At 33.5% G+C, this 27,282-nt stretch overlaps 5 protein-coding genes across 18 annotated transcripts in view; 1 reads left to right on the top strand and 4 right to left on the bottom strand.

Moving 5' to 3' along the window:
- LOC122532710 (ribosomal protein S6 kinase alpha-5-like) overlaps positions 1–2,042 on the bottom strand; it is a 44,759-nt gene extending 42,717 nt beyond the window's left edge. Inside the window, exon 1 of one of the 3 annotated variants that reach the window (XM_043661726.1) lies at positions 1,921–2,042. Coding sequence is in view for 1 of the 3 variants with exons in the window: in XM_043661730.1 (XP_043517665.1) it covers positions 1,921–2,029 (109 nt within the window). In the remaining 2 variants the exon portion in view is untranslated. The remainder of the gene's footprint in view (positions 1–1,920) is intronic. The other 2 variants (XM_043661730.1, XM_043661729.1) reach the window with 2 other exon arrangements.
- A 1,313-nt stretch (positions 2,043–3,355) lies between these two features.
- On the bottom strand, positions 3,356–19,502 carry LOC122532711 (zinc finger protein DPF3-like). Of its 3 annotated transcripts, none has more exons than XM_043661731.1 (9): positions 19,361–19,502; positions 19,156–19,268; positions 18,541–18,777; positions 18,251–18,456; positions 17,768–17,837; positions 15,887–16,042; positions 13,199–13,753; positions 7,699–7,811; positions 3,356–7,016 (listed from the first exon to the last, which is right to left on the bottom strand). In XM_043661731.1, the coding sequence occupies exons 1-9, from the start codon at positions 19,438–19,440 to the stop codon at positions 6,885–6,887; spliced, it is 1,662 nt and encodes a 553-aa protein (XP_043517666.1). In that variant the 5' UTR covers positions 19,441–19,502; the 3' UTR covers positions 3,356–6,884. The 3 variants fall into 3 exon arrangements, with proteins under 3 accessions (XP_043517666.1, XP_043517667.1, XP_043517668.1); XM_043661732.1 differs by having other exon boundaries at positions 19,159–19,268; XM_043661733.1 differs by lacking the exon at positions 15,887–16,042.
- LOC122532713 (iodotyrosine deiodinase 1) lies at positions 3,981–5,301 on the top strand. Of its 2 annotated transcripts, XM_043661736.1 has the most exons (4): positions 3,981–4,155; positions 4,304–4,516; positions 4,580–4,896; positions 4,974–5,301. In XM_043661736.1, exons 1-4 carry the CDS (start codon positions 3,981–3,983, stop codon positions 5,157–5,159), a joined length of 891 nt encoding a protein of 296 aa, XP_043517671.1. In that variant the 3' UTR covers positions 5,160–5,301. The 2 variants fall into 2 exon arrangements, with proteins under 2 accessions (XP_043517671.1, XP_043517670.1); XM_043661735.1 differs by having other exon boundaries at positions 4,304–4,896.
- A 374-nt stretch (positions 19,503–19,876) lies between the features above and the next one.
- On the bottom strand, positions 19,877–23,471 carry LOC122532694 (threonine--tRNA ligase 1, cytoplasmic). Of its 3 annotated transcripts, XM_043661697.1 has the most exons (6): positions 23,375–23,452; positions 23,206–23,283; positions 22,839–22,913; positions 21,203–22,758; positions 20,827–21,116; positions 19,877–20,746 (listed from the first exon to the last, which is right to left on the bottom strand). In XM_043661697.1, the coding sequence occupies exons 2-6, from the start codon at positions 23,272–23,274 to the stop codon at positions 20,598–20,600; spliced, it is 2,139 nt and encodes a 712-aa protein (XP_043517632.1). In that variant the 5' UTR covers positions 23,275–23,283; positions 23,375–23,452; the 3' UTR covers positions 19,877–20,597. The 3 variants fall into 3 exon arrangements, with proteins under 3 accessions (XP_043517632.1, XP_043517634.1, XP_043517633.1); XM_043661699.1 differs by lacking the exon at positions 23,206–23,283 and having other exon boundaries at positions 23,336–23,471; XM_043661698.1 differs by lacking the exon at positions 23,375–23,452 and having other exon boundaries at positions 23,206–23,333.
- A 122-nt stretch (positions 23,472–23,593) lies between these two features.
- On the bottom strand, positions 23,594–27,241 carry LOC122532693 (zinc finger protein 724-like). Of its 7 annotated transcripts, none has more exons than XM_043661690.1 (7): positions 26,976–27,235; positions 26,269–26,880; positions 26,022–26,194; positions 25,805–25,954; positions 25,615–25,743; positions 24,206–25,534; positions 23,594–24,091 (listed from the first exon to the last, which is right to left on the bottom strand). In XM_043661690.1, the coding sequence occupies exons 2-7, from the start codon at positions 26,777–26,779 to the stop codon at positions 23,897–23,899; spliced, it is 2,487 nt and encodes an 828-aa protein (XP_043517625.1). In that variant the 5' UTR covers positions 26,780–26,880; positions 26,976–27,235; the 3' UTR covers positions 23,594–23,896. The 7 variants fall into 7 exon arrangements, with proteins under 7 accessions (XP_043517625.1, XP_043517629.1, XP_043517628.1 ...); XM_043661694.1 differs by having other exon boundaries at positions 25,615–25,734; XM_043661693.1 differs by having other exon boundaries at positions 25,808–25,954.
- Positions 27,242–27,282: the final 41 nt, after the last annotated feature.

Genomic DNA, 27,282 nt, shown 5'->3' with positions numbered 1-27,282 from the left:
AATTGCGTCCCAAGATAAATATCGATCGTCGATAAACAAAACGTCTATTCGATCGATAAAACTATATCACGTGTCGTATATATCGGGATCTACGCACGAGTGTAGCTCTCTTTTTGACGAGTTAACTCGTCAGGTCTTTTCGCATTTTTATTCTGTTACGAAATTTGGATAATTAGGATATATTTTTATTGGATATATTTTTTACGACTTGAGTGAATTGAAACATTCGTAAGGTAAGTGCGATTTTAACTTTTGATTGAAACTGCTGACACGAAACATTTAATATATAATAATGGTGACTTTGAACTACTATGAATATTTCATAACTGTGATGCAATATTACTGCCTGCTATTTCTTTCAAATCTACCGTGCATGAATTATTTCACTACACGATTTCCGTATTTTAGTTCTGGCTTCATTTAAATCTAATTCTCTTGGGGAAAAAATCATATTAAAGGATTAAGAAATCATTTCATAACGACAAAGGAAGTTGAATTTTTTTTTCAATCACTAGCGAAAAATTACTTTTCGGAAAATTCAAAACGATCGGTCTACTTATTTTATCTAGGAAATGATTAGAGGATATTTCTAATCGTTCAACAAAATACAGAACAGCCCAACACTAATGAAAATTGTTCAGTTTATTAGTTATATAATAGATATAATATAATTAAGAAAGGTCAACAGATTTATTTTAAAATTTATCACATATGTCAACAAAGGCCAATAAACATTTTACTACTACGATTGTTCTGTTTCATCAACCAACAAAGAACATTCAATGTTGCTTGCTTAAAAAGCCACTTTCTAGCTGGCAAGACTAAATTTAGAAGTTCACATATGCGTGTGATTTCTGTTCTTTGAGAACTTGCATCTTAATTTTCCTTTCAATGTCAAAAAAAAAAAAAAAAAAAAAAAGTAAGAAGACCAACACAAACAATTTCACAACCAATGTACTGCCAGAACTTTCAAACACCACTAATCCTGTATATTGCACAATAACTTTACTTGAAAAAAAATAAGATAGAAAAGATAAGAATAGCATACATATATAATAATTTTAAACTAACCATGAAAAAAACTTTCAATCACATTATATAAACTATAACTAATATAATTTTCATAGTTGATGTAATATCAATCACATTATATAAACTATAGCTAATATAATAATATAATTTTCATAGTTGATGTAATATCATTTAATTTTTTTAAAAGAAACCATGTCACCAACTGATACTTGAATTCTTAATGAGTTTTTGCTTTATTCTCTCAATATGAAAGAAGCCAGTATCGATAACAGAAATTTTGTATTCTTCAAATTGAACAATATTTTGATATCCGACGACACATTGTTGCATCACAAGCAATTTCAATTATAAATTCAATACAATCTCCTTTATGGATTTCTTATAAATTGATTGGTATTTAATGCAGATAATGGCTTTTGAAAGGAACTTCTTTATCAGAAATCATTATCACAAGTTGAGAAGCAACATTCTCAATATAGTTTTCTATCTTTTCATTACTGACTCTGTACTTCTCAAACAAAGCAGCCTCTATCGAACAACAAACAACAACATGACTAGTAACTTCAGATTTTATATCTTCACCTGTTAAATTTCATTCGACATTTTCTGCAGCATGTCTAATTGACACTTGACACAATCGGAAATTTCACAGCAGTCCTCTTCAAAACTATCCTGCAATTCGAAAAATTTACAAAAGACAGACGTTTTCGAAGCAAGAAAACGTACACCACGTTTTGAGAAACGCGTTTACGTCGAATAGCTGGAATCAGTGGAACTTACTCGATGCAGTACGTTGCCGTTATCAAGAATTTGTAATCGATCGGTCGTTATCAGAAGTGAAAGACAGAGTCATGTTGAAACATGAAAGGAAAGATGAATGCGACGTACCAAATGTCAAGACGTGGGTGACCGTGTGCTCCGTGCTGGTATTCTCAAGAATTTCCGGAGGTAGGGGTGGGGGTGGCGGTGGAAGTGGCGGCTGCATAGCGTTCTCCATGTCTCTGTTGCTCGATGAAACTTCGATGTCACTCACGATGCAATTCTCGATCTCTTCCTCAACGAGAGCACATTTCACAAAACGTACACGTCAGTGATTCTCTGATTCTAATTCGTCGCAAAAACGTATGTGTGACAAGATCTATCTCTCTCTTCCTCTCACTCTCTTTCTCATGTACTTACGATAGTTAAGATGGAATCGTTCGTTTCCCCGTTATTGCGTTATGATAGTCGTCCTGACTGTTACGAAATACAGATGAATCGATCCGAGAAATTACGCGTTGACACTGGGTTTTTACATGATTGCCACAAATTTCTCGCGTCCGTGTTAACGGACAACGAAGACACGCACGTTTCGATGTACTGCGCATCCAAAACGCGCAACGTACAACACTGGTTGATGCGTTGATACAGCAGTGTTCACAGATTACCGACCGCACGTAATGCGAAGCGAAAATATTTACTGTGACCAAAATCACGGAAAATATATGATAGATCAAATTTTCGTTTGATTTTCCAACTTTTCTATTGTTTGACTGGAAAAAAGATAAAAAGATATTTAAACTTTGTTCCTTTTCCTTTTTCTTTTGTTTTTCAATAGTAATATTTAGTCAGATCTGCGTCAAATTTTAGATTTTTCTAATGATAGAATCATAAGTACACTTTTTTTGTCTTTTTTTCCCCCTTTATGATAACGAAGTTACCTCGAAAAATATGCTGCATACATCACTCCTGAAGATCGTCGTTGTTTGTGAGAGACATCGTCCAAGGATTAACATTGAAAAAAGGAGAATGGAAACATTTAACTCCATATACAATTCCGGGCAGAAAGTTTTCGATCAATATTTTTAACTTTTTCAATTGATAATATGAATTTTATTCAAGTACCAAAATTTTTTCAAGTACAAAATTTTATTGCGTGAGTGTTTGATTCTTGCATAATAAACTCGTGAAAAATTTGACTAAACTGCTCTACTTTTGTCACTTACAGTTTTTGTCATTTGATTTTTAGAAGATTTCAAACCTAATAAGACTCCTCAACTATTGTTTTTGGACTGCTAGTTTTCTTCAATATAAATTTGAGATTCGTTACTAATATAAAAAAACATGAAAAAAATTAAGAAAAAGTAATTACAAATTATTCCTTCACAAATTTAAATTAACATCAATAACTCTTCCATAATAAGTGATATGATATTTGATAATATATGATACTTTAAACTCTTGAAACAAGTGTTTTTAATTAATTCCATAATTTTGCGTTTCCTCGAAAACTTTTTACCAGAAGTTGTATAATCATGATGCTAATGGAAATGAATGAAAATTATTAAAAGTAAACAGTGACTTTATTCGTAATAACAAGTCTTTAACAATAATAAGATGTTAATAAAAGTCATTGTCTAAGCCAGCATCTCAATGGATTTATCTTTTAAGTAGCCTGAGTTTCTTTCACGCTATATAATTAAATCGTTTCTGTGTATTGCTTAAAGATGTACTTATTGTTTAGATGCTTCAGTAGATAATACTATGTTTTCTCTCTAAACGACAAGGGTGCAAAAGACAATTTTTACGATTCTTTTAAATAATCACTAGTCGTTAGAATTATACAAATTATAATTATTCTTCGTCACTTGAAAAAATTGAAAACTTACTAAATACAATATATGTATATGTACGGCTTAAAGTACAAGTACTTAAATACTTCGTTGTATTATAAATGATCGACAAGAAATTAAACTGACAACTAAATTTATTTTTTCATCATGAGTCATGGGATACATAGTTGGTTTAAAAGCGATAACTTAGTTATTGTAGGTCAAACGTATCCCACCACCCGCTTAAACGCAATATCATTACACATTGTTAGCCTTCAGCAAACTGTAATTGAAACAGTTGAGCAGTATACTCGATTTCTTTGTTCTTGAAATAAATATTAAATTTTTGTTCAAAAAATGTTCACTGAACTTTTACCATTTTGGACGAAATACTGGTACCATGTGCTAATTAGTATCATATTTTGTATATTTTTTAAATTATTTTACGAAGTGTTTAAAAAGGGCACTATTTTTATAGAAAACAACAGACATAATTTTAACACTTTAGATAATACCGTGGAGCAGCTAAAAGGTAATAATACTATAATATTGTTATTATTAGAATATGAAATTATTGCAATTTTTTTATGAAATTCATTTCCTCTTATGTAATAGATCATTTGAATAATTTCTCATTAAACATATAATCTTTAGAAAATAAAAAAATTGTAAAATTCTAGGCATTAATCAGGAAACACTAGAAAATAGTGAAGAACCTGTACTACCAATAAATTTAAAACATATCCCTTATGTATATAAAAGAGCCTCTGAAGAAGAAATGTTTTGTCGTGCTTCTAAGTTTTACAAAATAGTAGCTGCTAGGAGAACTATACGATTTTTCAGTCCTGACCCTGTACCAAAAGAAGTCATACATGAGATAATAAAAGCTGCAGGTACAATATCATGTAGTTACATTCACAAAATCTTTTATACATCTGACAATGAGTCGGTTTTAGGCACTACGCCTAGTGGTGCACACACAGAACCATGGACATTCGTAGTGGTATCAAATCAAAAGGTAAAAGAACAAATACGTCGTATCGTTGAAAGTGAAGAAGAAATAAATTATAAAAAAAGAATGGGAGTAAAATGGACAACCGACTTACTTCCATTAAGGACAAATTGGATCAAAGAATACCTGACTACTGCTCCTTATTTAATACTTGTGTTTAAACAAATTTATGGAATTTTACCAAAGGGAAAAAAGAAAATTCATTATTATAATGAAATGAGCACATGTATTGCTTGTGGTATCCTCATCACTGCTATACAGGTAATATAATACTATGATCTCTTATATTGTATATCTATGAATAATATGAATGAATAATATATGAATTTTAAAACTAGTATGCAGGTTTGGTAACTCTGACTTCTACTCCTTTAAATTGTGGACCTGCTATCCGTACCTTACTTGGACGTCCTCTTAATGAGAAGCTTCTTGTACTACTGCCAGTTGGTTACCCAGCAAAAGATGCTACAGTACCTGACCTTCAGCGAAAACCTCTTTCAGACATTTTAGTAGAAATTGATTAATACTCATGTAATAAAACGTGGGAACCAGAGTATCTCTGTTTAATACTTCATCAGAATATTTGCTTGCTTGTGGGAAATGAGAAAACATAATCATAGATTTATATAAATCCTGTTTTTATAAAAAAACTTATATTTGTTTTGAGTATTGTTTGTTACTTATGAATACCTTAACATTACATTTTCCCAAATATATATATATATATGTATATATATATATATATATATATATATATATATATATTTGTATATATTGTATTTATTATAATTATAGAATATAATTTTCCTTGGTCAAAGACATGACTTTCAATCTTATAAAGTTATCCTAGAATGGGAACTAATCCCTGAAATATAGCACCCAAAGAAGTTCTATTGTTATGTATCATGTTCCTGCACTCAAAAAATATTCATGGCACACAATAAGACTGTCTAAAGTTAGTGGTTCAGTTGTATACTGATGTTTATTCAAATTTGCATACAGTGTGTTAAAAATAAGCAATATAAAATGTAAATTTACCATTAATTAAATGGATCAAACTCAAAAATCTCTATAAGACTTATTTTCATGACACCTAATACACACAATTCCATGTCGTTAAGCGACCTTAAAATTACTTTAAAAAAAAAGAAAAAAAGAAAAAGAATTATATAAGAATTACACAGTGAGTACCAAATATCACCACAGTATCTTAAATTAAGTACATTCAATATATAAAATATAAAAATACTGAGCTAATAATAAAGGGCATATAGAATATAATTTTCTGCTGTACTGCGTAGTTTGTATGTCGTAGCTATATTGCTAATTGCTACTAATGGCTCTGTCATTAAGTGTAAAAGCTTTAGTATTGTGATACGTATAGATGAACAGATAGTGTTCTATTTATCACTATTTATAAAACAGATGCTATTAATATCATATTCTTCCTAGAATATCAACTTTTTTTCGTTACTTTTGCTTCCTTCATTTATCTTGGATTAGACCAAGTTAATAGCAAGGAGCTAAAGAGATTATGAAAATTTGAGATCTCCGAAAAATCGTTTAAAATGTAAGCAGTTTTTGAAATACTAAAAGCAACCGAACTTCGAATGTCAATGGCTAAAAATAACTGGCCCAAAGAACTAGGAGAGTATTTATCAGTGTTTGCAATTCTCGAACTAACTTCTACAATATTGTTAAACACAACCTTTCTCTCTCTCTCTCTCTCTAAAAATCAATAAAGACTACATCTCACCATTTTAATACAAAACACGACTGCGTTGATAATCTAACGAGTCCTTGACTACTAAAGTTATTTCATTAATTCCATAAACTTTAATGACAAAAACATCAGACATTCCTTTAACCTTATTATTTACTGATAAACGCTAGCTCGTTATAAATACGTCATTACGATACCATTAATTTTCTGAGATCACCAGTGCCTGAGATAATCTAACATAGCAAATATTCACAATTCGTACATGAATATTTCGCAACATTTCATCTTAATCAGTAAAAACTTAAATCGAAAAGACGAATAAGGAAAAGAAATTATTAATGCTGCCAACATTGTTAATAGACCTCCTTATAACGGAGTAGTCCATCCGATAGTACATTTGCGTTTATCATAATACTACAAGGAAATGTGAACTTATAGAATACTCTCCTAATTCGAGAACGGCCACTGCACCACAGCAAATAGGTAAAATCCATCACTTATCTACGAGACAAAGGATTTTTTTTTTTTAATCACGGCGATGAAACTCTGCTATGCACAGACGGCAAGACCAGGAGCCTTCGGGAGGAGACGCAAGAGGTGGAGATAGACAATACATGTGGTATCCACGATCACAGTCGTCACAGAACAGCAGCTGATCCTAGTTTGGTTCGCGAAACAATTAATTAGCTTGTAACGATTCCTAAGTAGATGTTATTCATGATTATTATTTTACGCAGTCTACTATCGTTTTCTCTTTACAAATTATTCTTCTATACTTTCTCAAACGTAGACTGTTCCATTGCTAATTTTCGATAAATCATTTTCTTTTTTTTTTCTACAGAAAGTATTAGCAACGTGTTACAATAATTCGAAACTTGAGAAGATTTAGGATTGTTAACAGATCGTATCTTCATACATCTTCCTCAAACTATTTTGATTTAGGATCAATCGATTAAAAACTTTTTTTTAAATGAAAATTGCAACTTACTATACGTTTCTTACCATGTTTCGTCTTGATATGATATTTAATTTTTACAAAATACTATTTTGTAATAAAAATTATTACTTCTCGAATTTTTTACTTTAGATTATTATTTAGTTATTTAATGAAAATAAATATGATAACAAAAAAAATAAATAAATAAATAATTGACAAAGCATGGCCCAAACAAAGTGAACATCAACGCGAAGAAACAAAAGATACTCGAACAGAATAGTCTCCTCATAACAAAAAAAAGAGGGAGGGGGAAATCAAAATAGTTGGAGTAGATACACGTGGATTATTCTTTGTCCCGGCCGCGCAAGGTGAAAAACCCGGAAAAATAGTAATGAATACTCACATCGTTGTCAGAGGTGCCACAAATGGAACAGCATTTGCATTCGATACACTGCCACCTGTACTTGCGAACAGAAACGATCATGTTCGCTGTGAATTGCAAACAAGTCGGATGCCCTATAACAAGAACGTAGCTAGGTCATGGAACACGCATGTAGGACGGAATAGGATAGCTGTTTGGACGAGTAGAAAGGTGCTAGGACATTTATCTTGTGCCGAAGAACAGTGAACTCCAAGCTATTATATCTCATTTATATAGAGTATCTTTTTTTCCCGTATTCGGAAGCATATTTTTTTTTTTTTTTAAATTTATCATCGAACTCGACAGTTTCATTTCTTCTTTCGATTGCTCAAGAAACGCGTGCGATATGATTGACAAAGGATCATGACTTTCACCTTTCCTCAGCACTAAAAACGTCCGGAATAATGATACGTTCTGTTATGTTTCCGCACAGAATGTTTTATTTCATGATATCTGCGATTGTATTTTTTTTGTTTTTTTTTGTTTTTTTGATGTTGCCTCTTGAACATATTGTTATTTTATTTGGAATAGTAAGGTGGTAAGTAATAGCGGTGCGTACCTTGGAATAGTTCACGTTCTTTCTTGCGCAGCACAATATAAACGTCGCGGACCAGCACACTCTCTCCTCTCATTAGTTTATACGCACTTTTTTTCACATCATCATACTCTTTCTCACTTCTTTCACACTATTTTCTCATTTGTTTCTCTTTTCTCTCTCTCTCTCTCTCTCTCTCTTTCTCACATATACGCACACACACATCCACTCATGTTTCCTCGTCTCCCGCACGCGCAAGTATGTGTGTGTGTGTATGTGTGTGTGCGTGTTTTATTTTTATCGATATCCATACACTCGTGCACACACGTAACTCATATAACGTATCACATTTGATATATATAATATATATATAATATATATATTTATATATAACTAGCATTACTTAAATACTAGATTTGTAAGCCTCATGGGTATTGCTTAATTAAAATTGCCTAATAACAAGTCTTCGATCATTTTTTTTTCTTTTATATAACAAGGAGGAACTATCTCTGCATGCTTTCATACTCGTAATTACTCTTTTTTTTTTCTTTTTTTTTAAATCTTTCATCGTTTCACTTCTTTTCTTTCTCTCTCTCACTTTCTCTCTCTCTCTCTCTCTCTCTCTCTCTCTTTTGCCCTCTCTCTTATACTATATATGTGAGTCTCTTTTAATACGATAAATAGCAGGGTTCATCAAGATACGATAGTGATTCACCTTCAAATTTATCTCTCTCGTCGCACGAGCGCTACTAAATTATAGAGTTAACCTACAGGATCTCGCGCCATTAAACACATCATATTTTCTTTCTCTGTTTTTTTCCCTCTCTCTCTCTCTCTCTCTCTCTCTCTTTCTCTCTATATATATATATTATATTTTTCTTCCTCTAGTTTATCCCTATCTTTACTTATTAATTATTTCATTTCTTTTCTCTCATTTTTTGGTAAGACTCGAGAAACTGGCGTCGACGACGTTTTTTTTTTTCTTTTTTTCTCAGCAGAAGGACACGAAAGAACTGGCGTGCAACACTTGAACACGACGTAACCCTAGGGAATTCTTCTGCGTGTGTCTCTGCGCTGTACAATTCCGGTTGGTTAATTAGACGCACCGTGAAATTAGCCATCTACCTGCTGCGCTTGTTTACACGTCGGACGTAAAGGTAATAACAAGGGAAAGTGTCGAGTACACGTGCGTACGTACAACTCGCTTGCATCGGTTATTCATAAATCTATGATAATGATATAACGTTAACGTTAAAAACCAGCTACTAATAATAATAATAATTAAAAAAAACGAATGCGCGGATTGCAGTACTGTTCGGGAGTAGTGGGAGGAAAGTTGATTAATTAAATGCGGACAACGACGACGGCGACGATCTCTCCACTATGAAACTCGTGATATTATTCATGCTATACCGAGAGTAAAACGACGACTTTTTCTCTTTCTTCTTTCTTTTTTTTCTTTTTCTCTTTTTCGTTATCTTCTTCGCGTTAATTTTAGCGTTCGAACAATATTTCCTTACGAATATCAAAGCTTGTACAAAACTAATTGTAAGCTATTATCGAGTTTCTAAGATTACGTGATATATTTTATCTCTTTCTTTTTTCTTCTTTTTCTTCGCTATATCGTAAAAACACGACATACATTGTATGGTCAAAATTCTGCCTAAAGACTGAAGAAACCCGTTTTGGAAAGTAAAGAAAGAATACTTCATATTAATTTTTACACTCTTTCGCTCCCTTTTTTCTACACGCAATTTCCGCTTGCACGTGTCACTTCATTTTTTTTTTCTTCTATGTATGCAATAAATATGCTCGTCATTTGATGACGATTACGAATGATAAAAAGGCAATTACTATATTATGCATTATATTTGCAACGTGAGACGGAAACCATTAATGCCCAGAACGAAACGGAAGATTTTTAAGAGCAGCAGATTTACATGTGGAATGTCCATGCGAAAATGAAGTTAAAAAGTTTTAAAAGTTGGTTCTCTTTCTAACTCAAACTCCATTTTTTTTCGTTATGATCGTCAAAATCAATTATTTTAGAAAGCGTTAAAAAAAAAAAAAATAGCAGATAACAACTTGTGAATTTTTATTGACGCAACTGATTGACTGAAAAGTTGTTATATTCATATGTGAAAGCTGAAATTTCGTTTCTACTTTTCAAGAACGTAGTACTACGTCGGATAATGAAGGAAAAAAAACGATGTTAGTGAATCGCATATTATGGCATTTTAAAAATGAATATTTTGTTTTTTGCGACTTTTAAAATTGAGTATTTTGAACGATAGCACTTTGCTTACTAACGTTATACATACATATGTGCTGCGCTCTTATGGTATGATATACTTACTATGGTAATATATTTTGTAAATAGAAACACTCGAAAAAACGCAAAATAAAAAGGATATTTACAGACTTGAAAAAGTGTAGAAGTATCAAAAAAACATGGTCGATCCTTTTACTCCTTTTTTTTTTTCTGCTTCTTACTATATATAAATATTGTTGCTCTCGTTAAACGATTCACGACTGTGCTGGATAATATCAATAATATAAAGTATATACTATATATACTATATAGTATATACTTAAGTATATATAATTATATATATATATATGTTGTATATCGTATCATTTTTTTTTTTTTTTTTTTAAGCTCTCTTAAAATTTCGCGACCATATGGAACGAACAATTTTTCGCGGCAAGCTTCGTACCCCCATTGATCCTTGTCTTATTTTTTTCTTCTTTTGATTATTGAACGGAACGACGTTAAAAAAAAAAAGAACCACAATTACACTATAGTCAAACAAAGGACACAAACACATCTTCTTCAATATGTGCTCTAGTAGTACTGTGCAACAGGAATTTTTTTTTATTTTTCTTTTGTTTTCTTCGTTTCTCTAAAAAAACTTTCGAATGGGTCTATTTCACGATCTACGATTTTTTTTTCCTCTTTCTCTCTCTCTCTCTCCATCAAAAGTTTTCCCATAAATTGTACGATTAATTTTATCGTTTTGTCTTTCTATTTTTCTCAGTTTTTTCTTTTTTTTTTTTTTTTTTTTTTTTTTTTTTGTTCACTTCCCCCTTTTTTCATTTTTAAATATCCAAAGCGAGATTCGTGCATTCTCAATCTCAATTGATTTTTGTACATAGTTAACTTTTCTCATTCTCTTCGTACGTTTGTCATTTCTCTTTTTATCCTTCCTTCCTTCGTAAAAATTTTTTTTTTTTTATTTCCTTAAAAACTAATCATTGAATTACACAATAAATCACAGTTGATCCGTGCAGTAAAGGAATTTCGCGGAAAATTCCTATTACTCAGATGCGACAAGTTGCACCATTGACAAAGTGATGTTTTTGCTTTTCGTGCCTTGACTAGTGTACGTAAAGCTCGTAACCATTCATTATTCCTTTCTCTCTCTCTCTCTTCCTAACTCCTTATTTTTTTATCCATCTAGTAAACCATGCAGATAATCGATATCCCTTAATTATTGCACACATGAACTACCTTTTAACGATGGTTCCGAACATATGTCACACAGCAACTAGTTTGTCAACCTAACCTCAATCCGAAAAATAGTATATTATTCTCTTACTTTTTTTCTCCACATTTTTTTTTTAAATCCTCTTTTTTTTTTCTTTCTTTCATCGCGATCCTCTCGCAGAGAAATCGAATTATCTTTAACGGTATGAAAAATAGCGATCGAATCAGTACGATAATTTTCTGAATCGACGATCGACGATAACAATGATTTGTCTAAGAACCAACAAAAAAGGAAAAAAAAAAAAGAGAGAAAACTATCCTCACGAAAAGATCCAATTCAACAAACGAACGGCTCAACGACGAACAATTAAGTCAATTAATTAATTAATCGATCACGATCAATATGGATAATAATCGAACAATCAAACAATGATGGAAATGCTATATAATTCCTCGGCTCTACCGTGTGAACACAAGTCGCGGATCGTAAGGAGACACAGGAGAGAAAAACGCTTGTTACTGGCCGTGTTTTATGGAGACGACAATATCCTTCAATTTCAAACTTCATCGTGTATTATTTCCTACTAAAATGGACATGGAGAACTCTACTCTTTGCTGTTTACCTATTGATTCATTGCGAGAAGAGCAGACGACAAGAAGACTTCGGGAAGGCAATATTTGGTAAATTTGTGTACACTGCGATTAGATATAAGATCAGGTTAGAAAAAAGAGTACAAAGAACGCTAAACACCTTGTGTGTATGCGAGGGAATAAGAGAAGGAATTGATTTCGTATTTCCGGAAGACAATGGCCCGAATAAGTTATTGGAGAACATCGGTGGAGCCGATCAAGGAATAGTTTTCTCAGAAACAATAATATATCTCTCCATATATCTTCTCCTCAGGAAGAGACGAATAGAAGTCCATCTAAATCCATTGAAAGAACTGACCGAGCGCTGCATGAAGTATATTTACAAAATATCTCTTTAACCTCGTATCAATTTCGTTTCAACGAATAAAAAGATATTCAATACCCTTAAAAAAAGAAAAGAAAAAAAAAAAAAAAACAAAAAGACTCTCGCATCTTCCTCGAAATTTTCAGATCACAAAAAGAGACGCTACTGGGTTTCACGTGACCCAAGGAAAACAATACAGCAAGACAATAAATATACATCCGAACAATCAGCTTCAACCTGAAATTAACCTCCGAACGAGAGAGAAGCTACCTTATAAATATAACCTTATATAAATCTCATTTCCTGTTCACACTATGTTCACACTCGTCCCCATATACACAGCCGGCAACGCATGGCCATTTTACCGAGGAAAACGAGAAGAGCCCGGGTTGCGGATGCTCGACGATCATGGTTACCGGCCAGCAGAGAACAACCAACTCGTGAACGGCTTAATTGTGATTCATTCTCCGCGTATACTTGCGCTTGATCTTTTCCTCTGGCTTACCTGAGCGACCGCAATCACTGCAAGAGACCAACTCCTCGGAACCGCCGGTCTTTTTATTTTCCCTAGCATCACCCAGACAGAAGTCGCAGTACGGTGATGGTTGCGCGGACTTGCCAGCTTTTTTTTCGTTCGTCCCTGGCGTTGGCGGACCCTCGGTCCTCACAGAGGAAGGCGATGGCACAGCCGTGCCTGGTGACGGCACTGCTGGCAGATGCTCCTCCTTTGCAGCGGGTATCGTTGGCGAAGCTGGTGCTACCGTTGCTGGCACCGCGGGCAATTGCTGCTGCTGCTGAGACGGCTGTTGCTGCTGAGACGGTTGCTGCTGCTGAGACGGTTGTTGTTGTTGTTGTTGTTGCTGCTGTTGCTGCTGCTGTTGCTGTTGCTGTTGCTGCTGCTGCTGCTGCTGCTGCTGCGTCTGTTGCGGCTGAGGTTGCGTTGGCTGAGACTGCGGCTGTGGCTGCGTCGAAGCTCCCGCAGCGGACGCGGAAGGCGCTGCGGGAGAGGGACTCGAAGTGCTTGACGAAGTTGCATTCTGACGACCCCGACGTGTACCACCTAATCACAAACCGACCACATACCCAGTTGCGCTTTGCGTCACAAGCTAATGACCATGCACACTGGCTTAGAGACAATGATTTAGAGTCAATTTCAGAGTGATGGCGTGCACCGATAATCGATTCGGTTACCAGTTATTTCCGGTATTAATGTATTAAAAATTAACGACGGTATTAAGACGTTATTCGCGGTTTGGCTTGGCAAGCGACTGCCTTTGGTTTTCGAAATTTCGTTTGTTACAGACCATTTCTATCTTCTTTAGCGAGGATTCAAAAAGTTGAGGATCATTTACAGAGTTGATGGTTACTGTCTTCCGACAAATACACCACAGACATTATATGTATGTTAAAGCTGTTTGAAAGTCAGCTGTACAATTCCAATTGGCTTTGAAAGAATCAAACGTTACATTTTTCTAGAGAAATTAATTTAACCAAGAGTACGGTAATTCTTAACAATCTTCAGAGATTGATCTTAACTGATTTCAGTCGCTTAAGGCAAACTGCGAAACTTTTACCCCGGATAATAAAACAGGAATCGATTATTCGATGCATCACAAATGTTTTAACGAAAACTGGCACAACAATAAGGAAACAAATGAAATACTTATATAGAGATACATATAGTATATGTATGTATATAGAGATACATATAGTATATGTATATACATACACACAAATATAATAATCGTAACAAGGTGCACGTATTATATCAATTCGATATGCATTCCATCACCAATTACAAAGTCGGGGCAATTCCAAGGTGTTTCAATGATGAGAACAACACCACAGAAACGTAACAAACAAGACTACTTTGGCAAGTCAAATAGAGAAACAGAAAGATACAAGGCACAGACGTGCATATGCGATTATATTTCCGTCATGCGTCGTTTTCTCATTAGTCCAAGGCTCTGTAGGCGGTTTTATCGAGAAGAAAAAATCTCTGGCTCTAGATAATCCAAAGTGAAGCGGTAGGCAAAGACAAAAAAGCGAAGAAACGGAAAAAACCGAAGAAAGGGAAAATGAATGAATCACAGCAGAAAACAACCCAAGCGCGCTGCTAGAAAGAAATGTAACACAGTAACTACCAGAGGTCAGAAATTAGTTAAACACAACGGTACATGCTGCAGAAGAACACGGAAGAAAGTTTCTTCATCGGGTAAAAAATAATAAGACGCACACACATACCAACATTCAAAAATGATTGCGTCAAGGAGCGCTATTAATTCCATCAAAATGGAGTCGCCTCTTTTTTTTTCCGTCCCGCTTTTTCGCTTTTCCAACAAATACGAGAACATTCTTTTTTTTTTTTTTGGAAGGAAAAAGATGCGAATTGCAAAGGCATGCTATTGCAAAAAAAAAAAAAAAAGAAAAAACATTCGCGACGATCGTTCGTATTTCTCTTTGTAATTTCGTTTCGAATCGACGCATCTTAAATACAAATATTATTATGGTAAAAATATCGACAAAACAGAAAGAGATTTGAAAAACTTTCAGTACAGTAAAAAGCAAACGTACGTAATTTTTAATATATACATGTGAACAATACTCATATTAAAAGGAAAGGAAAATCGTCGTTATCATACTGACTTAGAGATGCTTTTCTCCGTATGATACGTACACGATATGTAGATTATCGGCAAGAAAAAAAGAAAAAGAAAAGAAAAAACAGGTAATAAAAATGAGAAAAGATTATTGTGCTTGAAGAGGTTCCATACGCATAAAAAATGCCATGGAAAAACGTGGAAACACAAAAATCCATTACGGCTACGGTTATTTGCAATACATGCATTTGCAATACATGTAAATTAAGAAGAAAGTAAAAAAAAGAAGTAGAAGAATGTAAGAAGAAGAAGAAGAACAAGAAGAAGAAGAAGAGATTATAATTAATTCCATCAAGTTAGGAAAATGTTCAGGTTTCTATGAACAAGTAGTAGTTGCAAGAATCGGGATCCAGAGATCAAAGATTATAAGGCACCAGGTAAAAAAGACATCAGGAAACGGGGAACGAGTTGGCCTTTGTTTGTTTGTTTTTTTTTTTTTTTGGGGGGGGGGGGGGGGGGGGGTGGGATTTTTTCTGTTTTTTTTTTTTTTTTTTAAAGGAAAGTGAGAAAATTGAGCTGATTTTGGCTCCAACCTGGCTGGTTCGAAGCAGCGGTGTCTGCAACGCTCCTAGGTTCAACTTCGGCAGGACTGGGACTTAGTTCCTTAGCAGGATCACCGGAGGAAGTAGAGTGGGAATGACCGTAATGGTAGACCAGACCAGGTCTGGTTTTATACCGTGCGCTGCATACTGCAAAAGTGCAAATACTGTTTTCCCACAAACCATCCAATGCAACGTCCATGATAAGAGAAATCTTGGTCGACGAGTTGGTTGGACGATATGGGAGGATGTATTTGTTTAACCGCCGCGTCGGAAACATACTCTTCAACCTTTTACAATAACAGTGGGCTTCGTAAAGATTAAAATATAGAAGACAGTATGAAAGAACAGAATGAAATCACTTTACGATGGCGTGGAAAAGAAGGAGAAATTCCCGATGAAACGTCGAAGAACGAGGCGGTTAAAGTAAATCTAGGATAGAAGCTTACAGGTTAGGGACAGCATTTGCACACCTTCCGCACCAGTACATATCCCTATCCACCTACGAATCTATATGTGGACAAGCAGTGAAGGAGTTCCAGCCCAAGAAGCAAAACTAATACGATGCAAGGCTTGATGCTTGTATACTCCTACAGAATGAGCTCGCTACAGTGTGAGCCAGTACATTCTTGCTCTGTTATTGGCAGGAAGTATAGAACGTCCGAAGATATTTGGCCAATTTCGTAAGCTCGACTGGTGACTGAGTTATGAAATTTTTCGAATATCGTAAGGTTCTCTTCTATCATTGCGTGATCGAGGCTTACTAGTCGAGACCAAATGTCTTTAGATTTATTTTCTGCTAATCTAACAGGAGTGGTTTCAAGAAGTAAACAGATTGCAGGCACATTCGAGTTAATTTATAGACTTCATGTCTGGAAAAAGTTCGATCAAATTAGTAATGACTATTATACTCCTTCAAGGTTCGGACAAGCGCGACGTTACGTTAAATTTATGCTCCAAGTACTTTCGATATCGTACGTCTCAATGCTACTATTGTAAACAATAATTTTACGTGTTACGGCAAATGAAAAAAAAAGAAAAAAAAAAAGAATGCTGTATTAGCTATTGCACAACAGATATATGTATAGTAAACAGTAGTTGTCAGATCTGTAACCGTGATTAAATTTGCGAATGAACATGAATTCACGAAACGCGAATTAAATGATAAACGATTGTACAATTTCAGGGAGTAATTGCCTTTGTATAGAATGACATACTATTATTATACTATTTCATTGAACTTTCATACAACCTAGATTAATAGATTCTTTTGTAAATAAAAACTTGAATTTTTTTCTATGATCAATCTTTGCCTTTCATCCATGAATCATACCATGTCTCTTCATACTTCGATAAACAGGAAAAGAGAAATGGAGTACAAGGTTTTTGATACAAACAGAAATTATACAGTAAGGACTGGAGTATGCTAAGTAATTAATACTGCAATTCATAAACTTGAAGGAAAACAGCAGTCAATACAATACTGATCAATTCCTCTGAATGAAAGAGCATTAAAAGTCAACCATGAAATTACTTGTACAACTAAAAGGGCACCTTCCCACGTTACAAATCTTAATCACCATTCCCAAATGTCAAATTATGCGGCAACCAAGACTAAAATCTTTAATAATTTATTTCGAGCTTCCAATCATCATATATTATATTAATATAGTAATCTCTGCATATCTTGTAAAATAGTACGTAGGCATTGTAAAAATATAGTTATTTAATAAAATTAACAAATCGCACTGCATTTTTTTCTCTTATTTCGGAATTAACAACTGATAAAACTAATAATAATAATAATAATAATATTTGTAATGAAACTAGTAACAGGAAGTGGTCATTTGTAGTTGTATCTGTGATTAAACTTACGGTCACAAACGAATGGCTTATCGGTGTCAACAGCATCATAGTTGGTTTTTTTGCGCCCGCGTCCCCCACCCTATATTTAATAAAATATATGCATGACAAATTTAATATCTGTCGCATGCAAAGAAATTGAATCAAGAAAGGCAAATTAATTTGTTTTTTTTTCTTATTTTGCAACTTTTTCGGTACAACGCTGTACAATGTTATCATTACCGGACGAAAGCAATGTAGAACGAGATACTTTTATATAACAAGAATCTTCTAATTCGTGAGTTATTGACAATATTATAATTTACAAACAAATATACAGATGAAAATGACTATATAAATAAATATAAATATTATGACAGCGATATATCGAAGAATACGGAGCATAAACAATTGAACAAATTTATGTATTCGATATCTGTTGATTACAGCTCATACTCGTACCGAAAAAGTTGAATTAATGAATTACTGCATATCAGCGACGTGTATTAAATTTACCTTAGTACGTTTGCCCCCAGGACTGTCTGAAGAAGACGGATGATTTCGTGCAGGGTGGTGACCACCTCCACGTGGTTTTCTTCGTTTCCTTTTACTGCTATAACTCTCCTCATAATCATAATCGCTCTCAGCATCAGGTTCCTCATATGTGTCCATATCTAACATGTCTTGCTCATCATAGTACCATGCATCTTTACTATGTTCATCTGCGTTAAATTAATACATCTCATTGTAACAGGTGAAATTAATTTTTCCGCTTTATTCCATTAACGATTTAATATTATTATTACCTTTAAGGGCCACTGAATCTTTGCTATCATCATTTACATGCGTTACAGTCTCTATACCTTCATTACCATCTTCAGTGTCACCTCTTGGTCCTCTTTTTGGATGCAAATAATGCATCAAATATTGTCGCCGCTTTTTTCTCCATCTTTTACTAGGATATGTATATATCTGTCCGTGTAATAAACCCGGTAGCCTTTCTCTCGGAGACATAAACAATGCGGAATGATTCTGTGCCACGCCTACAATTTTGTATAATTAAATAACAGCAATAATTGTCATTTTTTGGTAACTATACTAATTACGTATATTTACATTAGTACCTATCATTTTTAAATGAACAATTTCGGAGTATGACTATTTCAAATATCTTCTTTCAGTTACATAGAAATTTAAAAAAAAAATTTCAACAAAAACATTTTGATCAATCATATTTAACGGTCGTTCGGGCAAGCAAAAGCCTTAACCCGGGATTACCCACGTGGGGGTCTAGTCGCCAGGATGTACCTGCGCTAGATCCCCAGGTGGGTAATCCCAGGTTAAGAATATGAACGAACTATCGTTACGTTGTACATCATATTAATTGGGTAAAAATTCCATAGAAAAATTATGATAACTAATACCTGTTTGCGAATCAAGGAAAGGCATACGTAAGCGTCGTTCCCTGCAGAGTCGGCTGTTATAGTTCGACGAGTTTTCAATGGCTTCCCTGTACGCGGTGTCATTGAGGAAGCTGCAAGGAAATCAATAGTAGCAACGTAAAGTTTTGCATCCTATCGAGATTATAATTTATGTTTTATAGTTCAGAAAAAGAAAAACACGTACCCTTCGATTTTACACAAGTTACTTTCACTTACAACTTGAATAATTCCTTGTGCAGCCGGCGAGATTGTAATGGCTGTCATTCTCCCGACTTCTATGCTTGCCGCTTGCTATTCTCGTCGGAAGTGAAGCTCCATATTTTCGGGCATGCGCATTCGTTCCAGTCAGAGATACTTGCATAGATAAGATATAACTAAGAAATACAACCTATACTATAGTTTTGTTAGTATCTGAATATTTATTAACTAATAATCATTTGTTAAATTTATTAATAATATTAGCGAGTTGCGAATTTTTCATAATTTGCAACTTATATAAAATTTACATTTACAAAATTTAATTTAATTTATTACACTGTTTCTTCTCATAATTATTTTCGTTACTTTATAACATACAACAGAAAAAAATTTGTTTTTATTTTAATTATAATAGTTAATTATAATATATTAGCAAATTAGTTAACATTTATTGCTTATTCAAACAATATTTCAATTATTAGTCAAATAAAAACAACTTTGATTGAAGATACTACTTTATTGTGAGAGATTTTTAATGACAACAATACGTCATCTGCGTCGATGTGATTTATAGTTTACAGCGGTAATTTATTTCCAAAAGATACTGGCGCAGTTACAGCAATATATTATATATTGACAGTATCTGCAATAAATTATGGAGCACAGCCGTTGAGATGAATATTTCGAGTTACACTCAATGTTTCAGCTATAAAACTGCGAGAAATGAGAAATTATTTGTAGCTTTCGAATAAGATCATTAATCGTAAAAATATTCTCAAGTAACTAAATAAAAGACAAAGCTGAAACAAATTAAGTAAGTTAACTGTATATTCCGTATTTTTTAATTTATATTTAATTTATATAAAGCGACATATTCACGTTTTTTCAATAAAAAAAAAAATCTAGTTAATAAAAGGGAAAATTTTTAAGACAGAATTACTTTACAAGCACAAATGCATGAATTGATAAGTTAAAATTTGATACAGATTCTTATATATTTTCTATTTCTACCTTGACGTTGTATCAAAGTTTAGATACTAATTGAAATTAATCAAATGCAAAACAATCATCTTACACTTTTATACGGTTATCTTAGTAACAGTAGTTTCTTCCGATATATTTAAAAGACGTGATTTTAGATCCTGTCGATCTACATTACACTTGATCCTACCGGAATTATAATCTGGAAATAAATAAATATTCTGTCCGTATACAAAGCTTATTTAGAATTTCTCTTCGCAGTTTTTATCCTTCCTCTCTTTGAATACTTTGAATTTTGCAATCAAATCATCAACCGGAATTTCCCCATGCACCACGTTGTCTCTCGTTCGTACATTTACTGTGCCAGCGTTAAGTTCTTTTTCTCCAACAACTAAAAATATGTTTATGTATCAATTAAACGTTAGTATTTTAGTATATGATACACAGGATATTATTATGCACATTTATTACCAAGAATAAAATTGAATTGAGCGACTTGAGCATTTCGTATCTTTTTGTTCAGAGTATCGCTTGGATCTGTATCAAGCTCTACCATAAATCCACTGTCCCAAAGTTTATCTTTTACTTGCTCCGCATAATCATCAAACTGAGAGCATACTGGAATAACCATTACTTGACGCGGGGACAACCAGAACGGCCATTTTCCAGCATACGATTCTGTTAAAATCGCAATCATTCTTTCTACAGAACCCAAAATGGCTCTGTGAATAATTACCGGTCTCGTTCTTTCTCCGGATTCGCTAAAATCAAAAAATTTCAATTTAAATTAACTTGCATCAATTTCTCAATTTACATCGCAAGATTAATTTAAAATAGTTTTACTTACTTGACATAAGATAGATTGAACCTAATTGGTAATTGGAAATCTAACTGAATAGTAGCACACTGATGAGCTCTCTTAAGTGCATCCATAATTGTTATGTCGATTTTTGGACCGTAAAATGCACCATCCTCTGGATTAATCTTCCACGGTTCTCCAAACGCGTCTAAACTCTCTGCCAACGCTTTTTCAGCTTGATCCCACATTTCTAAGTCTCCCATGTATTTTTCAGGCCTCGTCGATAAACATAGATTAAACGTGAAACCGAATACGGAATACACGTGTCTCAAGAAATCAAGCGCGCCAATCATTTCGTCTTTAATTTGATCAACTGAACAGAATATATGCGCATCGTCTTGTTGAAAACGCCTGACTCTGGTTAGTCCAGTTAGTGCACCAGCTGATTCATTTCTATGCAGCACCCCGAAATCTGCCATTCTCAATGGCAATTCGCGCCAAGATCTGATACGAACGTCAAAAATCATACAGTGACCAGGGCAGTTCATTGGTTTAAGCGCAAAAGTTTCCTTCTCAACATCAAAGGAGAACATATTCTCTGCATAATGCATCCAGTGACCGGACGTTTGCCATAATTTACTGTTATAAATATTGGGTGTAATTACTTCTTGAAAGCCACGTTTTCTGTATTCAGAACGAAGAAATTCAACTAAAGTGTTATAAATATAAGCCCCGCGTGGTTGAAAGAAACACGATCCTGGGGAAAGTTCATGGAAAAAGAATAATTCTTGCTCCTTTCCTATTTTCCTATGATCTCGTTTCGCCGCTTCTTCTTGAAACTTTTCCCACTCTTTCAGTTGTTTGGTATCTGGAAAGCTGATGCCATAAACTCTTTGTAAAGACTCTGCATTGGCATTTCCTTCCCAATAAGCAGAGGAACCCTTGGTAATTTTAATGGCCTTAATTTTTCCAGTATGTCTAACATGTGGCCCTCTGCATAAATCAATCAATGGACCACACCTGTACACTGTAGTGGTTGGAGTATGTATTCTCTCATTGATAATTCGAACTTTAAATTCATTGTATTTGAACATCTCCAGGAGATCTTCCTTGGTCATTTCTAATCTTTCGAATGGTTGTTTATCTTTAACTATTTTTTTGTAAATAGTTTCCAAGAATGGGAAATCCAAATTAGAAATTCCTTTTTCACCTAAGTACATATCATAGTAGAAACCATTATCTATTGGCGGACCATAACATAAACAACCACCATATACTCTTTCCATTGCCTCTCCTAAAATATGCGCACTAGAATGCCAAAATACCTGCTGGCCATCTTGATGGTCAAACTTAAGAAGTTCGAGTTTACAATCAGACTCCAAAGGCCTGTCGAGGTCCCACAGTTCATTATTAACTTTTGCAATGACAACACTGTCTGCTAGACCTTGACTAATGTTTCTGGCAATTTCATATGGCGTAGTACGCCAAGATTGAGCTACAACTTCCTTCCCATCAGGGAGAGTTACTTTTATGTCAGTAACTGTTTTCGAGGCTAATGATGCATTGTACTCTGCTTTAAGTTTATCCCATAATGCAATACGATCCTGAAAAAGTAATTATTCAAAAGAACATTTGAATTGAATTTTTTGACTTCATTTGTTTAAATGTAAGAAAATTAACATACTTGAATATAACTTGGCCACGGATTTAATTCAGAAATAGTCCTTTCCTCAGTGGCGGCAATCTTTTTCTTTGCTTTCTAATGTCAAATTAAAAAAAAATCATTTAGATTATCGCAAATATTTGTCATTATTTTATTAATTTTAGAAAATACGAGGTTAATCCATTCGCGGAAATAATACAATTGTTAAAATGTATATGGTCAGATTGCATCAGATTATCGATTTTAACAATACACATGACCGATATACGACATAATATACATTATATTAATGTGTAATTTGAGCAGTAAATATTAAAATACAAATAAAAATTCAAAACGCAGCACATTATTATATGATATCGAAATAGTAGTATATTTTATAACCAACCCAAGCATGTGTCCGCTTGGAAACATTGTAAAGGTTTCTATAACTGCAAATACGCAAAGTCGTCAACATATTTTATTGCTAAAAATGAAAATAATAAAAAGATTTTATCAAATATAAATTGTATTCGTGCCTTATCCTCCTTAACACTCAGATTTTCCATGATATTCACCACGTCGTCGCACACGTCGACCATGTTGAAGTTGAAATCAGAGTTGCTTATTGCACATGTGTAAGTAAATGCTTACGTACTGACTCGAAACTTTCACGATGTTTCTAATCTATCTATGAAGGTACAATGAATAAGAATACAAATCAATTTCTTCAAACTTTTCTACTTGATCTACATTTTAATGTAAATAGCGAGAAGAGGAATTGAGGAAATGAAGCGTTAGCGTTTTCTGTTTTATTAAAAAATAATCATTTACAAAAACGTATTTTAAATGCTTTGTAACACGTATTAATTGCCGTTGCACATTCAATGCATATTATAATGTAAATCATGTAATAGAACAGCATCGTCGTTAATTTCTATTAGAATTATTAATAGAAATTAATTTCGATTATATAATTGTAATTATTCTATTGTAAGGTAATTATAATTGTGATTCTTTTTTTTTTATAATTTGTTCCCTACGCTTCCCTATGCCTCGAACTGAAATAAAATGTGAACTTATAGATACGCCCTTAGCACCTAGAAATGTATGCGCTCGTGACGAATAATGTGACTTCGGTGATGGAATCTTTTCCCGCAAGCGCGACAAACGTACGGTCGTTCGTCGGTATGAATTCTATTGTGTATTTTCAAATCGTACTTTTTAAAAAATGATTTGCCGCACTGAGAGCAAACATGGTTCCGCTGTTTCAGATGATCTCGCTTCACGTGCTCCTGTATCAAAATAACTATCATTGTCATTTAACGTAACATTAGTAGAGTTTAATAATCTTTCGTAACATTAGTAGAGTTTAATAATCAAAAAAAGATATCCTTTAAAATACTCACATTTACTTGCGAGGAGGTATTATAAATTTTGTTACATATATCACATGCAAACTTCTGTGGACCATCTGGTCTATGATTATTTGCAATGTGTTTGTTTAACGTTGATTTCCAAGCGAAGGACAACTTACAGTCTTTACAATGAAATTTTTGCTGGTCCGCGAAATGCGTACCTATGTGCTGCTTGTAATTGTAACTAGTTGAAAATGATTTTTCGCACACTGTACATTGAAACTTTATCAAGAATGTTTTCGACTTCTTCGAGTCTTGTTCATCCTCCAGTTTTTCATTACTATTCGTCACATCTTCATTCTGCTTTTGTTTCTCATCTATCTCGATAATTTGATTATTACTATTATTGTCATTAATAATACTATCTTTCTCATTTGGTTCTACAGTATCAATTTCGGTAAAATTCTGAAACTGTAAGAATTCGTCACTCTCTTTGCTGAAGTCCGAAATTTTCGAGCTTTGATTCTCAAGTCCGGATTCAACAAATTCAAGAAATCGCTCGGGGCTGTCATCGTAATTTAATCTTTCGAATACCTCGAAATTTGTTTCGACGTACTTATCGAAATCACTTTGCGTGTCTAATAGAATTTGATTTGTAAAGTTTTTTTCTTCACCTTGCAGTTCATATTGCGAATAATTTAAATCGTTATGTATGTCATCTCGTATACTCTGCCCTTCGTGATTTTCTTCGTTCATATTTGTACTATCGTCTTTGCTCTCAGAATTTTTCGTAGACTCAATAATTTGTGAATTCGGCAACTTTTCAACTAAATTGTTAATTAGAAATTCATAAAATTGTTCCCCTGTTTCTGTTTGTACTAAACGCAACATTGGTTCATCGTGATTCACGATATTATTTATGTCGCTCAAATCATCGGATATTTTTTCATTTTGTACTAAAGTTTCTTCATTTTTATGTATACTTGGATCGGAATTAAGATCTTCGTTACTATTAGATTCTGACAGATCTATTTTTTGAAACAAATCAGCAACATTCAGAGGAGTATTCATTAGGGTGTTGTAACTCGATATTGTTTCGGATTTTTCTAAATCCGTCTCGCACGTTTGAACGCACAATTTATCTTTAAGAATATTCTCATCTAATGGGCAAACATATGATACATTTTCACTTTCTATGGAATCGTTAGATTTACATAATAAAAGTGGATTATCATGAACGAGTTGAGTTTGTTCACTGTTAAATGCCATCTTCTCTGAAACGTTTAATTCTTCATCTCCTAAAATTTTTGTTTCACACAGATCTTCTTGTGAAACGTGATTTCTATTATCTTCAATGTTTTCTAAATTGATCTTCTTCAACTTTTTCCATACAAAAAATCAATTATATATAAGAAATATTTTTAAGTGATAAATAACATTAAAAACAGTAAAATATTTACCTGTTCTGACGTGATATAAATAATTGCATCCAATGGCAAAGCTTTTTTCATATCTGTTTCATTTTCAAGAAAGTCAAAATTATTAACATGCTGTGTTTGTTCTTTCAGTTCTGTAGCTTTCTGAAAATTCTAAATGAAAGAAATAGGTCAAAAACATATAGTTCTTGAATATTACTTTCAAAATTCTTACCACCTCATGGTCTTTGCATTCCAAAATTTGCAAATGGGATTTTTCATGCTCCCTTAAGAGAAAGATGAAATTGAAACTTTCACCACAAATTTTACAGTAATGTTGTCTCTTAACAATCTTTTGCTGAGTAGGTGCATTACCTTCAACAAACTGTACATTTACAGTAAGATACACTTATATTCAAAGGATATTACATAATACTACATTTGCTCATCACCTTATTTTTGTATATCGCATGATCTTTTTTCTGTAAGTTACAATTGTTGGAATTAGTTTGCGTATGAAGTTTAACATCATCTTTTGCTCTTTCATGAATACGTTTGTGCCTTGTAATGGAACTAATCTGAGTAAAACGTTTTCCGCAAATGGAACATGGATACAATTTTATTCCTAAAAATTCATAATGTCAGACTTGGATTTTTCGCTTGTTACTTGTTACTTTATTTTTCAGAAAATGTAACTACCAGCATGCATTCTGCAGTGTCTAATTAGATTGGATATGTGATTAAACTTTCTCCCACAAATCTCGCAAATGCAAACATTTGTGCCTAAATGAATGTTCAAATGTGTTCTCAGATCTGCCTTGCGAAAGAAACCTTTACCACAGATCTCGCAGAGCTGCGATTTTTCACCAAGATGTATACTGCGATAATGATAGTCATACTGAGAAGCTCTGTCAAATGTTAAACTACATTGCTGGCACTTGAAAGGTCTCAATATAGTTTCATCGATCTTTTTGGGGATAGACTCTCTTGGCACTGTATCTAATTCATTATTTGCATTTTTTAAGCATTCCACGTGTTTTAACAATACATCCCCAGCATGTATACTTAAGTGATCGTAAAATTCATTTTTATTTATATATCCAGCATCACACACTGGACAAACGAGATTAATAGATTGCATTTGGACCATATCATTTTTACAGGTCTCTTCTGGACTTAGAGTGAATGACATGCTTGCATATTCAGACATGAGAATTTTTTTTAGAAAGACTTTATTGACTTTAAATACAATAATCAAAATTAGAGTCAACAATCCTAGCTTTTAGACATTTGTCTTATTAAACCAGTAACCTAAAAAAGATGTAATATCATTAGCTTGCTACTTATTTACATTTATGTATTCTGTCATACACGGTTTATGATAAACTGCTTCTATTCATATTTACAATGTGATTAGAGTTGCAGTTCAGCAAACGATATAAATCCCATTGAATCGCACACATTAATACGTACATACACATTAACAGCCACAGATGTAGTTACATTGATCTGTGATGATTACAACAAATTTCGTGCTCAATATAAAATTCGCACATTTGTTAAAAGGAATTGTAATGTATCATAACGTTGCTTGTTGCTTTCGGATACATATTATTTAAATATATATAAAAAAAATATACAAAATAGAGTTCATGTATTGGTATCCTTGTTTAAAGCAACAAGACTGATGATCAAGAAGTTGGCAAGACTTCG

The sequence above is a fragment of the Frieseomelitta varia genome, unplaced genomic scaffold (genome assembly GCF_011392965.1).
Source record: "Frieseomelitta varia isolate USP_RPSP 00005682 unplaced genomic scaffold, Fvar_1.2 scaffold_464, whole genome shotgun sequence".
Lineage (NCBI taxonomy): Eukaryota > Metazoa > Arthropoda > Insecta > Hymenoptera > Apidae > Frieseomelitta > Frieseomelitta varia.
Note: the sequence above shows the minus strand (reverse complement) of the source record. Positions and strands in the feature narration are given on the sequence as shown.

Coding starts and splice junctions, on each gene's coding strand:
- LOC122532694 (XM_043661697.1), bottom strand. CDS start 23,274: ATGTTGACGACTTTGCGTATTTGCAGTTATAGAAACCTTTACAATGTT. Junction 22,759..22,838: donor CGTGGCCAAGTTATATTCAA/GTATGTTAATTT, acceptor TTACTTTTTCAG/GATCGTATTGCATTATGGGA. Junction 20,747..20,826: donor TCAATTCAATTTTATTCTTG/GTAATAAATGTG, acceptor ACATATTTTTAG/TTGTTGGAGAAAAAGAACTT.
- LOC122532693 (XM_043661690.1), bottom strand. CDS start 26,779: ATGTCTGAATATGCAAGCATGTCATTCACTCTAAGTCCAGAAGAGACC. Junction 25,955..26,021: donor ATGCGATATACAAAAATAAG/GTGATGAGCAAA, acceptor GTAAATGTACAG/TTTGTTGAAGGTAATGCACC. Junction 25,744..25,804: donor AATGCAAAGACCATGAGGTG/GTAAGAATTTTG, acceptor TCTTTCATTTAG/AATTTTCAGAAAGCTACAGA.
- LOC122532711 (XM_043661731.1), bottom strand. CDS start 19,440: ATGACAGCCATTACAATCTCGCCGGCTGCACAAGGAATTATTCAAGTT. Junction 19,269..19,360: donor AACTTGTGTAAAATCGAAGG/GTACGTGTTTTT, acceptor ATTTCCTTGCAG/CTTCCTCAATGACACCGCGT. Junction 17,838..18,250: donor CTGGGGGCAAACGTACTAAG/GTAAATTTAATA, acceptor TATTAAATATAG/GGTGGGGGACGCGGGCGCAA.
- LOC122532713 (XM_043661735.1), top strand. CDS start 3,981: ATGTTCACTGAACTTTTACCATTTTGGACGAAATACTGGTACCATGTG. Junction 4,156..4,303: donor TACCGTGGAGCAGCTAAAAG/GTAATAATACTA, acceptor GTAAAATTCTAG/GCATTAATCAGGAAACACTA. Junction 4,897..4,973: donor TCCTCATCACTGCTATACAG/GTAATATAATAC, acceptor TTTTAAAACTAG/TATGCAGGTTTGGTAACTCT.